This window comes from Montipora capricornis, chromosome 9, assembly GCF_036669925.1.
Source record: "Montipora capricornis isolate CH-2021 chromosome 9, ASM3666992v2, whole genome shotgun sequence".
NCBI classification, from domain to species: domain Eukaryota; kingdom Metazoa; phylum Cnidaria; class Anthozoa; order Scleractinia; family Acroporidae; genus Montipora; species Montipora capricornis.
The window spans coordinates 33,595,610-33,610,609 of NC_090891.1; the positions used below are offsets into that span (position 1 = coordinate 33,595,610).

At 41.0% G+C, this 15,000-nt stretch overlaps 1 protein-coding gene across 1 annotated transcript in view; it reads right to left on the reverse strand.

Annotated features, from left to right (window-relative positions):
• LOC138016925 (uncharacterized) overlaps window positions 1-15,000 on the reverse strand; it is a 33,673-nt gene that overhangs the window by 4,849 nt on the left and 13,824 nt on the right. The window contains exons 12-21 of the mRNA XM_068864099.1: window positions 12,402-12,734; window positions 11,847-12,176; window positions 10,112-10,402; window positions 9,350-9,670; window positions 8,508-8,771; window positions 4,051-4,332; window positions 2,619-2,804; window positions 2,423-2,530; window positions 1,091-1,290; window positions 612-734 (exon numbers count right to left, since the gene is read on the reverse strand). Coding sequence (XP_068720200.1) covers window positions 612-734; window positions 1,091-1,290; window positions 2,423-2,530; window positions 2,619-2,804; window positions 4,051-4,332; window positions 8,508-8,771; window positions 9,350-9,670; window positions 10,112-10,402; window positions 11,847-12,176; window positions 12,402-12,734 — 2,438 coding nt within the window. The remainder of the gene's footprint in view (window positions 1-611; window positions 735-1,090; window positions 1,291-2,422; window positions 2,531-2,618; window positions 2,805-4,050; window positions 4,333-8,507; window positions 8,772-9,349; window positions 9,671-10,111; window positions 10,403-11,846; window positions 12,177-12,401; window positions 12,735-15,000) is intronic.

Below are 15,000 nucleotides of genomic sequence, written 5' to 3' on the forward strand. Positions count from 1 at the left end.
CGTGCTTGTAGGCTGGGCCAGCCAAGTATTGATGGCCCCGATAGGCCGACCTTCAATAATACATGCGGCACGACTATTTGGCTTATATCTCGGTAAGCTTTGCTCCCAGCCCCACAACTGTCCCAGACAGGCGAACAGTAATCGAACAACGGCAAGAATGGTACAATGGTATTGTACAGCATTCGGAAAGTTGGCTTGGGGAGAACGTTAAGGTCAAGTCGGCTTTAGAGACATTTCGCAAGGAAATTTGAAAAAGAGGTGTTCTATCGTGGAGCAATAAACTGTGGCTGATGACCTAACAGCATTGTTTCAGTAAGAGCAGCATGCACAAGTTAACAGTGAGAGAAATTCTCTGCGATCACAGAATAGAGTAGAAATCAACAGGGCTCAATTTTGCTGACAATCACAAACAAGTGGCTAATTACCACGTGCGACTACGATGACGACGAAACTCGGCCAAATTTATAACGTGGTCTGCCACAGTAATACGGAGAAACAGAAGAGTTTGAATTAAATTCCCTACGTGTTAAAACTATATAGCTGGACGGCACGGGAGATGGATGCCGTTTTTTGAACTGAGATAGCACGATAGAGACGAGAATATTACTTACCGGAGATACCTTAATGTACTGATCATTTTTGTAAACATCCCGGGCTAGTCCAAAATCTGCTACTTTGACAACATAGTTTGCTGCTACGAGAACATTCCTGGCTGCGAGATCCCTGTGAACACACTGAGACAAATATTGGAAGAAATTAAAACTGATGAAAATAGAATCTTATGCCAAATTGCGGAGGAAAATACGAAGAAAGCGGCATATTGTGTACTTTGTAAATCCCGGGGGGCGTCCACCCAGACCAGCCAGCTGTTTCGAGGTGTAGACGTGATGGAGGCAATGTTTTTGATTGCTCGGGTTCAGTTTTACAAGACAAAAATACAAATCTCTAGAATATATTTCTTTTTTTTACATCTTTACCCTTTGGTTGCAGTTGGGTTATCAGTACAATGTACCATACTGACGTTTCTCGAAAAGTCTAATTGTCCAAACAAACCATCATAGTTTGTACGCGGACGTGGGAGTTGTCTTACTTTTCTAGATGCAAGAAATTCCATGGCCCTAGCGACTTGAAAAGCTGCGCTCACAATGTCTGTCGTGGTAAACTGTTTATCCGGGTCCGTAGACGGTGTTAGCCATTTAGGTTCGTACAGATCTCTTTTGCTTCGTAAGAATTGAAGCATGTTTCCATATGGACAGTACTCGATAATCACGCACAAATCACCTTGCCGACCTGTCAGTGAAAAAAAAAACAGAGGGATATAATTTGTAGATGATTCTTTTTAATCAATACGGATGTTCCGTTTTCACTTCTGGACAAAAAAGAATTCGAAAGCCCTGGTGCTTGCTGTAAAGCCATATAAGAGGGCTTTGTCACCTCTCTCGATAATTTTCCATTGTGAAAATCAGCCTATGATTCTCTGTTGCAGAGATCCAAAAACATATTCATGAGTGGAGACATGCAGTCTTCTCAAAAGTTTGACTGTAATTAATCAAGTAAACAGCACTCATGTCCCGCTGGTTTTGGAAAATACTGTGATTAAGCAAATTACCGAAACTAATTCCTTGGCGTCCCCATTGACCATCATCTTTAATGGAAACTTCACATTAGTCTTGTTTCAAAGAAGATTTCGAGGTCTATTGGAATTATTGCCAAGGATCGCTTTTATCTTTCTTCTAAAACGTTGTTGTCCTTCTATTATTTCCTCGTTCATCCTTATTTAACTTATTGCAATGTGGCCTGGTCCTCCACCTACTGCTCTAACCTAAATTGCAGAAGCACACAATGCCACTGATAGCAAAAGCTGACTATCTTGCTAATACCGCTCCTTCATTATGTCAACTTAGGCTCCTTGATATCTTCAGTATTAATTCCTTTTCCATCGCCATTTTCAAACGACTGATGTACTTCTTTACGCACTGGAATCCAACGCTCAACGCTTCGCCTAGAAAGGATGGATCTGCATCAAGCAGCATGCATAATTTGATTGGTGGAGTTTGATCTTCGGTGACTTCAATGTGTTTCCTGGAGTACAATAAACGCTTTACATATCCGTGAAGACAGTAAAACAGTAGTGTAGCAGCTCTCGAAACCTGCTATTGTTTGGTATTGTGAGCAGCTTCTATTGTTTTTAAGCCGCTCTAAGTCATTGTTTCAATTGTTTAGTCTTTCGTTTTTGGCAAGGGTGACCTAGGGTAGCGAGCCAATCACATTATAAGCTACGAAAGCTGCTACATCACCCGCGTGAAATCGAGCACTGACATATATTGGGGGAGAGTGGGACGGGGTAGAGGGCACGCAATCGCCGGGTATTCCATGCACACCTGTCTAACCGTTAACCATTACCATGTCTAGAGGTCCTTACCTTTTGTGCATGCGCCAAGTAGGTTTACGATATTCTTGTGTGACCCGATGTGTATCAGTATTTTAAGTTCAGATTGCAGGTCTTTGTGTTCCGTTTCATCTGCACCTTCTGTTTGCAATATTAAAACAATGGTTTGAGTGATATTTTAAAGTCTGCTGTTTTTAGTAACTCTTTCTTCTGCAAAATCATTTGTTACCTTTCAAGGTTTTAACAGCCACTTTAATCGGTCCTTTTGAAGAGACAGTAGATCGCCTCCTCAAATCTTTTGTCAAGGATAAGCGAGGTCTTGGCGCTACATCCGTTTTTGAATTATCGTTGACGATATTGGCATCAACTTCAGCAATATGAACTTCACCAAACGCTCCTGTACCAATCACTCTCCCTAATGTAAAAATATAAACAATCAGCTAAAAGGTGATAAGGAAAGTGACATATAGGGAGGGTCCATGGGAAAGTAAGGAGGGAAAGGAGTATTTATCATTCTCAGGAACTCACAAGTTAGGACGTACAACTCACATATCTAAGACCTCTTCAATTAAAACATAGTCAATGTGCAACTGAATGTGACCGATTACGTCAAAGCTACCTAAATCGATCAACACAGATAATGGACTATCCGAAGAATTTAGTTAGGTGACAAAATTCACCGGGAAAAGGAACAAATGTCATTGCGTAAAAAAAGGTCAAGTTTGCCACGAGCCAGTGGCCCATGAGGCCGGCGCTTATCTCCGGTTACTGAAGCATGAAGCGACTAGGAGTATTTCTACTCCCCCCTGGATGGGATGCTAGTCCATCGCAGGGTTACCCCCAGCATTAAATTTGCCGTTACCCATTTATACACCCGGGTGTAGAATGCACTGTGAGAGTAAAGTGTCTTGCCTAAGAACACAACACAATGACCCGGCCAGGGCTCGAACCCGGACTGCTCGATCCGGAGTGCAGCGCGCAAACCGTTAGGCCAATGCGCCTAACAATGCCATTTAGTAGTTCAGATTAATTCAGTATTCACCCCTTAGCTGCTGTCCGGATGTGGGATGTGAGAACGTTTCAGAAAACTCGCCATAGAAGTTAGCGAACTGAAAGCCATTGTTGCTTTGACAGCGATTGAGTTTGCTGCATTTAGGTTTCTTTCACGAACCAGGTGCACTACTTTATATCAACGTTTGACTATAACGGACGTTTATAATTTTGTTTCTTTTATAGTTCATTGAACTTAATATTGAATTGTAAATGAAGCAGTCTCTACGGCGACTTTGATTTCAGATCGAATACATTTCCTGTTTTAGGATTGTGATATTGTTCGGTTTGGAGTCTTTGTTTTCTAACGGAACAACGGGAAAGAGCAATCTACAAATAACCAAGGCCTGAGAAAGCAATCTCCTATATCAGGGGTAATGGTTGTTCTCTCCTAGGCCCAGGCTCCTGTCATTCTGTATCTTTGTTGCCTTATCTCTAATATACTTTCCCTTTGTTTATCTTTAACTCAGTTTAAATTCCAATCTTTCTGAAAACCTCTGGAAAAAAACTGCCGGTTCTTGGTGAAACATCTAGTTTCACAGTGTCACATAAGAATATTTTCCAAAGTGTTCCTGTTCATAGAATCGTAAAGATACAAGTTCTTTGCTCACCAAACTGCAGCAGTTCTCTTGGGAACTCCCACTGTTTATCATATGGGAGTTTGTTGACTTGTTCGATGAGAGGAATAGAGGGATCCAGCCTCGCAATAAAGTCTGGAAGCGGGGGGCTGGTGCAGATATAAAAACCATCATACAACTGTTGCCGGCGATACAGTGTGACAGCGATTAACAAGAGAATAATGAATAGAACCACACTGACGCAAATGGCCACAATGAGGTGAATCTTGGAAGACGATTGCAGACCTTTCACAGCTCTAACCGTAGTTTTTTTAACTGTGGAGAAATCAATACGAATGCGTTATGCTCTGTGGGGTGAGAAATAGGAAAGCCCCGGTAGTCAACTTTTCCTTATTCTTTATTTTCACATTCCCCATAGTACACTTTGTTTGCCACCCAAATTTTGCATAAACCGTTGTTTTCAACGGCTCCTGGGAATATGCAGTGTCCCAAGAGCATTTGAAAACAATGGTTTATGCAGAATTTGGGGGGCAAACAAAGTGTGTTATGGGGAATGTGGAAATAGAGAATGCAGCTATCCTCTTATAATAAATCTACTTCCCTTCCCACCTACAGAAAGGGGAGTTAGCGATCTAAGGCTGGTAACAGATCAGCAAGACCATGATTCGTTCAGTCACGCGATTGCTCAAGGAACTAGGATGGCCACCAATGAGCCAGAGAAAGCTCGAGTAAAAATTTTTAATGACGTAAAAGGCTATAAATGGCCTTTTGGGGTGTAGCGCTCCCCTCTTACTTATAAAAAGGCAATGTTTAACTTTTTAATACCATCTAAACTGGAGAAAATTATCATTTTAAGTATCTACTCAAATACCTAGAAATAAAGAACGAATCAAGACTGGGACAGTCTATGTTATAATATGTGTTAGATAATTGCACAATTTAACGCAAGCACGGGCATTATATGATGATTAACGGCCCCACTGACTACTTATTAACATTCGTATTTAAGAGTTTAGCTGGTCAGTTTCAAAATGTAATTGTTTTATCAGATCTCTCAGTGTTTCGTCCATTAAAGGTTCTTGGATTTTAGTTTTCGTTGGTTCCCGTCCTCCTTTTTTTTCTTTTTTCTTTACAATCTCCCTGCTAGTGTCTTTGAGTCCACTGACATAGAGACCTCGGAGGGAGGTTGTTAAAGACCACTTTTCAAAAAAGCTTTTGAAGGCTAGCACTATTTAATCTTAGTGACTTTTTTCGCTGTGTTATTCATTTTATCTCTGTATCAACAGTGTCTGGTTACCCCCTTTGGGAAATGCTAGATGTAGATAAAGACTTATGGTCCTTTTTGCAGTCTCGAAAAATTCACAGAAACAACGGGAGTGCCCATAATCCCCAATTTTTTTGGTTTTTTTTTTTTTTGCCCAGATGTATCTTTGCATCATTCCAGGCAAAATGGCCCAAAATTTAAATTTTTTTTCTTGGTTAAAACCGAAATTTCTATGAATTTTCAATGTGGCGAAAAATCGAGGTTTGAAAAGCCTTTACCGAGCTGCAGAATTCGCTAAAAGGGTATGGGTCGAGTGTAATTTGTGACGTAAAACCCGGATTTCAATTAGAGCTGAAAAAATGCCTGAGAAATGCGTTGTCTTTGGCTGTAGCAACGTTGGAAACTGTTCCATTGAAGCGCTTTTGGAGTGTTTTCTCTATTTCTTGCTACGTCCTTCTTTCTTGCTCATGTAACGCTAGCCATTCTGAGTCTGCTAGCGGCTCGTGGGCATGCCTATGCGTTCAGCTTTCCACATCTGTGGCTTGATCGCTCGAGTTTTGACAAGCCTTTGACTGAGGTCGTTCGAGGCAATTTAATAAATGTCACTGCTCTTAACAAATGTCAGCCGAATAACAGCTGTTTTCAAATACTACGTCTTTCGCTTTTGTTGTTGTCTGTCCTCTGCTTTTGCTTTGTTTGCCCTGGTTTTACGCCACTAGTGCCAGCCTTCCTTTCACCCGGTCGTGGGGTAGAAAAACCGTATTTCAAAAAATTATTGAAAATTCCAATTTTGTCCAACAACAAAAATTTTTGCGCCATTTTGCTCAGCATGATACAACGATTCGTCTGTGCAAAAAAAGGTTTTGAGATTATTGGCACTTTAAGAAATAGAGAGCTTACGCTAGGAAGACGGCAAAGGCTACGAGAACTCGGCCACAAGACAATGGACTAAGTGGCTTACTACAGTTTTCCGAAGAAAAAAGATCAAGATTTTGAAATATGTGAAATTAAAGTAGCAGGATGTCTCTTCTGAAGTGTTAGTCACTCCAATTGGTGTAAAACTATAATTTTGCCTAACAAATAAATGCAAACCAGGAGAAAATGCTAAATATGGTGACTGAGCTCCTGGACTGGGACTGGAAACTGGAAACTGGGACTGGAACTGGACATTTCAAAGGCCTTTTTCTCAAAACCAGCCGGACGACTCCACCTTAAAATTTCAGGATTTCCTTAACGAGAAAAAGTAATCATGTATAGAAATAAATAGTTAAATCTGTCGGACAGGTTTGTCGCAAATTTTCGTCTATTTTGATAATAACTGAAAAACTGTCCGATAGATCTTTTTAAAAAAATGTTGACGGTTTCGTCTTCATATCGTTTACTAATTCACAAAACTTTTAACCCTGATTGTACGGCTAGGTCTTGAGAAAAAAAACCATTTGCAATGTGTAGTTTCCAGTCCCTCCTCCAAGAGCTCCCATCGATATATTTTGAGTTTTCCCCTGATTTGCATTTATTTGTTAGGAAAATTACATTTAACATCAATCGCAGTGACTAAACACTTCAGAAGCGACATCCTGTTGCTTTAATTTCACAGATTTCAAAATCTTGATCTCTTTCTTTGGCAAACTGTAATGAGCCACCTTACAAAAGCAAAGGCTCTGCACGTGCGTTTTGCATTTTGGTACATTTTTTTTCTGTCCTCGTCCTGACAACGACGTGAATTGACCTTTACTTACTTACTTACTTTATTTAATTTTAAAAAGGTAAAGTCTCTGTTACGAGCCTGAAGGCCCATTAAGGCCGGCGCTTATCTCCGGTTTCCGTAGTATGAAGCGACTAGGGGTATTTATGCTCCCCCCTGGATGGGATGCTAGTCCATCGCAGGGTTACCCCCAGCATTAAATTCGCCGGTACCCATTTATACACCTGGGTGGAGAGAAGCACCGTGAGAGTAAAGTGTCTTGCCCAAGAACACAACACAATGTCCCCGGCCAGGACCCGAACCCAGACCACTCGGTCCGGAGTCGAGCACACTAACCATGAGACCACCGCTTTATTTATACACGGTAAAATCTTCAGTATATTTTACAATAAAAAGTTTCATTACAACTACAATGTACACTCTTTTACAAGATTGCCGTGTGGGTGCCCGACCGGCACCTACTACATAGTTGGTCAATTTCCCTTTTAAAGTATTCTAAGGAGTCTGATTTTCGCAAGCTGATGGGCAAACTATTCCATAACAGTGCTCCGATATAACAAAAAGCACGCTTGCCATAATTTGTGCGCGGTAAAGGCAACTCAAGTTTAGCCTCTACGTTTCTTAAGTTGTATTGCGTACTGCGGGTACTGAATGAATTCTGGAGGTACGCTGGGGTGAGTCCATTGATTGTTTTAATTAAACATTAATATAGCTTTAAGCTTTTGTCGACGAGTAGTTAGATCATCCCAATTTAACAGATTTAAAAGGAAAGTGGCGCTTGTGTCGTAATTGGACCTGATTTGGAGGGCAGTGCGCTTTGAGATCTATGGTCTATAGCTGAAGATATCTTCATGTAAAGATCACCTATATGATTAGACCATGAGAGGTGTTCGTCAATATTTAGCTTCTGTAACTTTAGTGATTAATTTAGCATCAATCTCAACGTTTACCTGATTGTCTGAGAATGAATGAATTTAAATGTTGGTTTGACGCAATAACCATAAATTCGGTCTTCGCAACATTCAAGCTCAGTTTGTTGGAAATGAGCCATATATTAAGACTTCTTAACTCTGAATTTAAACCGTTCTCAAGATCTTTGATGTTGTGTAGGATACATTTTTAATTTTCTTCCCAAACGACCACACTGTTCAGACCGATTTTATTCCTGCAATGTTGATACATACTTTCCATGCACAATGACTTGGAGTAATCGCGAACATTACGACAAAAACAGGAATTAATATCTTTTGATAACGTTCTCATAGCCGTCTTTGTCGTCTCCGCATAAGCGCTCTATTTTGCACCCAACCGGCCACCCAACCACAATCCAAATCATTTAAAGTGCGCATGCTCAAAACAAAAAACTCGAAGTCGACTGACACGTCATACGAAAACTGACCGAATGCTGTCGAGCCCTTTCTGTATTACCTTTCGCGAGAAATGCCGATTCATCGGAACTTTTATGCAATCCAAGAGCAAAACTAGTTTTTAGTCTAAGCAAATAAGTGGAAAAAAACTCACTGAGAAAGAAGGACACTGTGTCGTTTCCAAACCCGTTTTCAGCCACACATACGTATTCCTTGAAGTCTTCTTCTTGTATGTAGTTTATCTGCAGAGTGTGATTATTTCCGTTTGATTGCTTCACCGAAATATGACGTCCGCCTTCGTCTTTTTTGATCCATTTGATCGACGGAGTAGGATTTCCAGTTGCTCTGCACGTCACATTCACATTTTCGCCCAAGTATCTTTCTGCTTCATCTATTACGCTACTAATTTTTGGCGGAGCTAAAAATGGACAGAAACTGTCAGTTAACAATAGTTAGCGGACATACCAAAAGGTTGAGCTTGCATCAAAATGACATTGGGCTATGAACGGGATCGCACGACTCCCACTAATGTAAAAATATTTATTTCCTGGTTGTTGCTATAAGCATCCGAGGATTTTTCTTATAAGGATCTCAAGTTTCTCTCCCTCACCAACAATCAGCCGGTAGCTTATTCCACCTGCGACGGCAATATAAGAGAATACATCAAGATGTAAAAACGCATTCCTCGTTAAATTAAGTGTTCTTCCTCTTCATCTTAGTGATAAGGGATAACTTTGCGGCACGAAAACAACAACAAAATATCGTGAAAGACTGACAACGAAACTGAAAGTATTCTATGGGACAAAAAAAGAAAAAGTACACGTTTGGAATTGATATTGGGAACAAGGCAACAGCAGGATACTTGTACGGATAACAAGAACCAGGCACTTCCCCCTTCCAGAAGCCGGGTCCTTTCCCTGGAAAAGGAAAACTGCGAAAGATCCACCATGGTTCAAAAATTCTTCCTGAGCTTTTTATGAAACTTTTCAAACGAACCTAGAACATTCAGAAAGCCTTCACTTGAAGCTTCTCCTTCCACGTTCCCAGCAAAACATCTGTAAAGACCAGTGTTCATCACGTGACTTGGTTTACAGATCACTAGGTAGTCAAGGTGGTGTTTTTCTGTATAATGATATCCATTTATTCTGCAGTCGTCCTGAGACCCAAGGGAATGCAGGCTCAACTTGACGCCATCTTTGTACCACGTGATGTTTGGCTTAGGATACCCTGATTTGACTTCGCAATGTAGGCGAATCTTGTTGGTTTGCAATTCATTAATGGTTTTGTTTGACAAAGAAATGACTGGAGCGACTAACTCTGAGAAGAAAAAATAAACGGGATTTAATAATGCCACAACAAAGCGCTGTTAACCCGGGTTAAATACCATGACCACAAGCAACTGACTTTGCCGGTAGAATTTTATGACCTCGTTGAGATGATAAGCTTACGATGTTGGGATGCTGTGCAAAACATTAAACCTAGGATCGTGACGAGTCATAAACACTTCGAATAGCTAGGCCCAGGTGATTTCGCACATGCATGATTACGCAATAAATGGCAATGATGAAAACAGAGAGGGGGGCCGTCCAGAAAAAAAATTCGCGCTTGCAAGTTGTACAAGTTTATTGAGCATTGTTTGAAAGACTGTGGCGCGAGAGTTTTGTCCTTACAATGCACGCGGTAGTCGAGTCAGAACTTACGACACTCGATGATAAACCGCTCAAAAAGAAAAAAAAATAAGGAAAATAATTAGCTCACCTTTAACATGAACTGCAATCACTGTAATCCTAGTTGCATTGTTAGTCCAACCAACACAATGATACTCGCCAGTGTCATTTATTTGCGCATGAGCAACAAAAAGCGTGCTCGTCAAGTTAAATTGATTTCGTCTTAATTCGGACGTAAGACTTTGGAGGCCATTTCTTTTCTGCCAGGTAAGTATCTGAAAGTCTCCAGCTCTAGCTTGACAAAGTAGTTTGAAAGAGCTTCTCTCATCAACATGAAGCACTGGCTGGGTGGGAATGACTTCCGGTAAAATAGTCTGGGTACCTATAATGTTTGCACAAGTTCAAATGACTTTTTTGACGGGAGTCGGAGATATTCATCTAAAACCAGTACACTTCTTCTGCAGTCAAAACCGTATTTGATTATTTAAAGACACACCTTCTAATTTTTTTCCGCACGGATAACATAAAATTCATTTCCTTGAAACAATAAAGAGAATAGTTCAGTTACTACCAAAAGGAGGAGGAAGAGGGGGGGGGGGGGTGGGGAGAGCAAAAGTTGAAATTGTAGGTTATAAAATTCCCTGGGAAGACATGATTTGATTGTTACAGTTTGACAGTGGGATCGGCGTCAAGGATAATATTGTGCTTGATATTTGAAATCAAAACAAACCTTGCAGATAATTAGTAGCAAGGACACTTCATTTCATTAGATCTCGTTTTCACATACAGGATTACTGTGCTAAGGTTTTTGCAATTTTTACAGCACATGATATTCTGTACTAAGTCCACGCTGAGGACGTAACCAAAAAAAGACACACGAGATGACAAGAAAAAAATTAAGGAGACAGTCTAGCCCTTAGGATACGTCAATTTCAGTTAAGTTTTTTTTAGATTTCACGAAAACGCACGTCTGTTTCCCGAGACGTCCGCGAAGTCAGAGAATTCAAAATCCGAGTGGAATTGCGGTTTGTTGACGAAAACGAGTTTCAGAGGCAAGGAGATTGGTTTATTTTGCCCCAAATCCCGGAGTTGGAGAATCATAACACAACGCTGGATAACTTCGTAAGACTTCAACCTTAACAGTCGCGGACGGCTAAGGAAATAGACTGTAATAACTGAAGATTCGCAGTACTGATACTCCATGTTATTTGTCTTTATTTCTCAAGTTCCGAAACTCACATGTGTTCGCTAGATCATAACACATACACACACACTGCTCATGTGCATCCTCTCATTAATCTAAGTGCATCTCATTACATAGACTGCCGATCTAAAAATAACTTCAAGTGTGAAATTCACATATCCCGGCCATTGTCCCTACTCTCCCTCTCTCCCTCATTTCCTCTTGGTGTTGACCAAAGCCTAGAACTTTATACCCCTGCAACTCATTTCATGGAACTTTTCATTTATCCCAGTTTACTTCAAATGAAGAAGACACTGAACACGATGATGCAACCAACTTTTAGACCATTATGTCCGGCACCTGATACGTAGCAACCGGAAACCTAACGCTTTTTATTTTATTCTAAGGGCCGCGCTTTCCTTTTGTAGGAACTGGCCGACCAGACCTGTCATTTTGAAAAGAAAATGCAACAATTTTAAGAAACACTGGCATAATAATCCCTCGAATTCTTGTGGAGGAGTATATATCGTCCTCGAAGACTGTTAATTTGAAGGCCTTGTAGAGTTAGTCCTTCGAAATGCCCGGTTTGGTCGGTCAGTTCTGTCAAATGGAAAGCGCGCAAAGAAACCAAATGACTTCCTACCTATCCTGTGCACCAAATATACCACATCATCATGCCCAAGGAAATTTTCAGCAATACATCGAAAAAAGTATCCAGATCTGGCTGGTGGTAAGAAAAGACTGCTGAATCTGGAAGGGACTTGCGCAGAAGGGCTTATCACGTTCCGGGGAACACGTCGCCATTTCCTCGCATCTGGTTTACAGTCGTACTCGCATGCTCTGGTTGGCTGTTGAAACCATTGAAAGTAAGGTATGGGGTGACCGCGCAACGCAGTTGACTCGATTGTGGTGGCGTCTCCAAAAGCCAGTATGCGAAAATCGGTGCTGTCTTTCTTGTTAAGAACTGGTTTTTCTGGAAGTTAAAAATTATCGCGTGAAAACAAGGGGCTATTTAATTCCACTTATCTCTTGATAAATATAATTTCTTTGATATAGTAGCCGTGGAAACCGATATTCCGTATAATTAGCCAGATACCACGCGGTCGGTGGGAGGCGCAACACAGGTTGAGTCGAAATATTTTTTAAATCTCCAAGAATAAAGTTATGGCCAAACTTAACATTCATTTGACAAACTTACCATGGACGTCCAATGTCACAGTTTTAGTGTCTTTCCCGGCAACATTTTTAACAACACATGTAAAATTTCCGCTGTCAAAAGGATGAAAAACATTTCTGATTATCAGCTCGGCCCCAGACCCTGTCCATATTATCTTGTATTTCGTTTTATCATCATGGCACGTTTTGTTCCGTTGTGATATTCCCTTACAGCTTCCGACTTGAACACCATCTTTAAACCATTCCACATCCACAAACAGACCTTCAAAGTCTATTTCACAAAGAATACTCGTGGTTTGAGAAGCGTTTGCAAATATTCTTGGCTGGAAATTGGTGATATTCGGAGGCTCGACATCTGCATAAATAACAAAAATAGCATGACGATGAGGGCGGGCAACAAAATGTGAGAACTCGAACGGAGAAAAGCATGTGAGTAATATCATAAAGAACAAAAGGAATTTCGGCTAAAAAACTAGGAGAACACCATTACAGCGCCGACTTCAATAATTTTCTAATGAACAAGGTCAGACGCCCGTCTCTCAACACATCGAGGAGTTGGAAATTCCGCCGATTGTAAGATGCATAAGTCCATAATACAGCAGTCTTGATCTTCGATGGAAAGTGGCCCCATCAGTTTACGGTATTATATATTTTTAGCACGGCCACTGCTAGATTTTTGCGGGAAAAAACGTAGCAATATTGTTTTCCTTGGACAATCCATAATCTTGCATTAAAGTGCCCGTGTGATAAAGAAAAAAAGTCACTTCCTTTTTTTCTTCAGCTTTTGAAAGTGTGTTTGCTTTACACCTGACTGGCAAATTTTTGAGCTTTGATTTTTATTCAAAGGCCGTTTACTTTGAGTGTAAGTTTTGGATTTCACGGTACGCCATAACTCACGTTCAAAACTGACCGACTGGACCGAAGGGGGTTGGATCCCGGGAAAAGTGACGTCAACGGCTCGCTTAAAATTTCAGCGTGTATATGCAAAACACGAGTTTAAAAGTTTGAAAGCCCAAAACTCCCGTGCTACATATTAATTTTGCGGCGTGCAAACGCATTGCAGTCTTAAAACAGTGATCCTTTGACGTCAAATTTTCCTCGATCCAGCTCTCTGAAGAACTTATAGTTAGTAATGGCGGACCATTAAAAAGGAAAAATCCAGTTAAAATAAGTCAGGTGTCTTTTTGAAACCAAGGCTTAAAACTTCGGTCGCTTCGTGTTTAATTAACATAGTTTTGAAATCCAAAGAAAAACAGAAAAGTGATTTTTTGGTCACAGGGGCACTTTAAGCAAGAGCATTCCCCCGTGCTGTTACTTGGTGGCAGACCAATCAAAGGCATTGTGGTCAGGAAGCCTAATCTGATTGGGCGCGATTTGGCGGGAACAGTATTCTAGATTAAGATAATACAGTAAACTGATCAGTGGGTTAAGCGGCCAAATGAAAGAGATCGACCTTTTTGGGTTTAGCCTGCGTAGCAAGCGTTTCCGTGCTGTTTCGGAGCAAAGAAAGACCGAGGAAAGAGATCCTCGGTTTTGGCCGCGCGAGAAATGAAACGAGAGGCAAAAAATTTTTCGCACGGCCTTTCCAGGTTGCTCCGAAACAGCACGGAAACGCTTGCTACGCAGGCTATTTTGGGTTATGAGCTTCTGGTGATGATGTGCTTTTGTCACGTGACCGCTCTTCGGTCATGTGACTACTATGTAACCACTCACTGCCATTCAAAATGATAAAAGTTGTGCAATTCACCCCATATATTTTTTGAGTAAATTTTTAGGTGGGGGGGGGGGGGGGGGGTGCCCGTGATGTATTGGATATCGCTCGAGGACTGCATCTCAGCGCTCCGGCCGGGTTCGAATCTCAGCTCGTGCGTTCCAAAGTTCACTCAGCTTTCCATCCATTTGTGGTGTGGAGTAGTGACCACCCCTGCCGTAAATTACGGTAGAAGCTAAAGAAAAAGGTGCCTTCAGGTTTTGCCTTCGACTTCGATCGGCCTCTTGCCTTGTATTGAATAAAAAAGTGTTTCCTGAGATTCGATGAGTTGGGAACGAGGAATTTCTCTTTTCGTTTCCTTTTTGTTACCGGGGAGAGTCCGTTAGAGTTCAAAGGCTAGCAACAGTGAAAATTAGGCTCTAAGGTTGAAGTTTTCTCGACGCAAAGAACAACACTGCCCTAAGACATCACAAGGCGTATCAGTTTGGACTATAATTTCATCACTATTAGATGAATTTAACAGTGTATAGCTTCAGTAAGCTGCTGTACCTGTCAAACTGTCTGTTGATCGTACATCTCAGCTGATTATATCAACATTGCAAAATAGAACAGCCGTTGATGAAACAGATAGATAATCACGATCATTATCATACATTGCTTATAATTTTATCCGTAAGGGCTGATCCTCCCCATCAGTTACTTTAGGTAGCGATGACCTAACTATCATTAAGATTACTGCAATCAAACGTCAAGTACCACTGCAAATTTTGTAACCTAAAAAGGGCGTTTTTTTCGTCGAGGAAATTTAACCCTAAAGCGTAATTTTCACTACTGTTGGCTTGTGCACAGTCTCGGTGGTAAAGAGTTAGGGTTAGGGTTAGATGTTATTGTAAATGACACACTTCTGCAG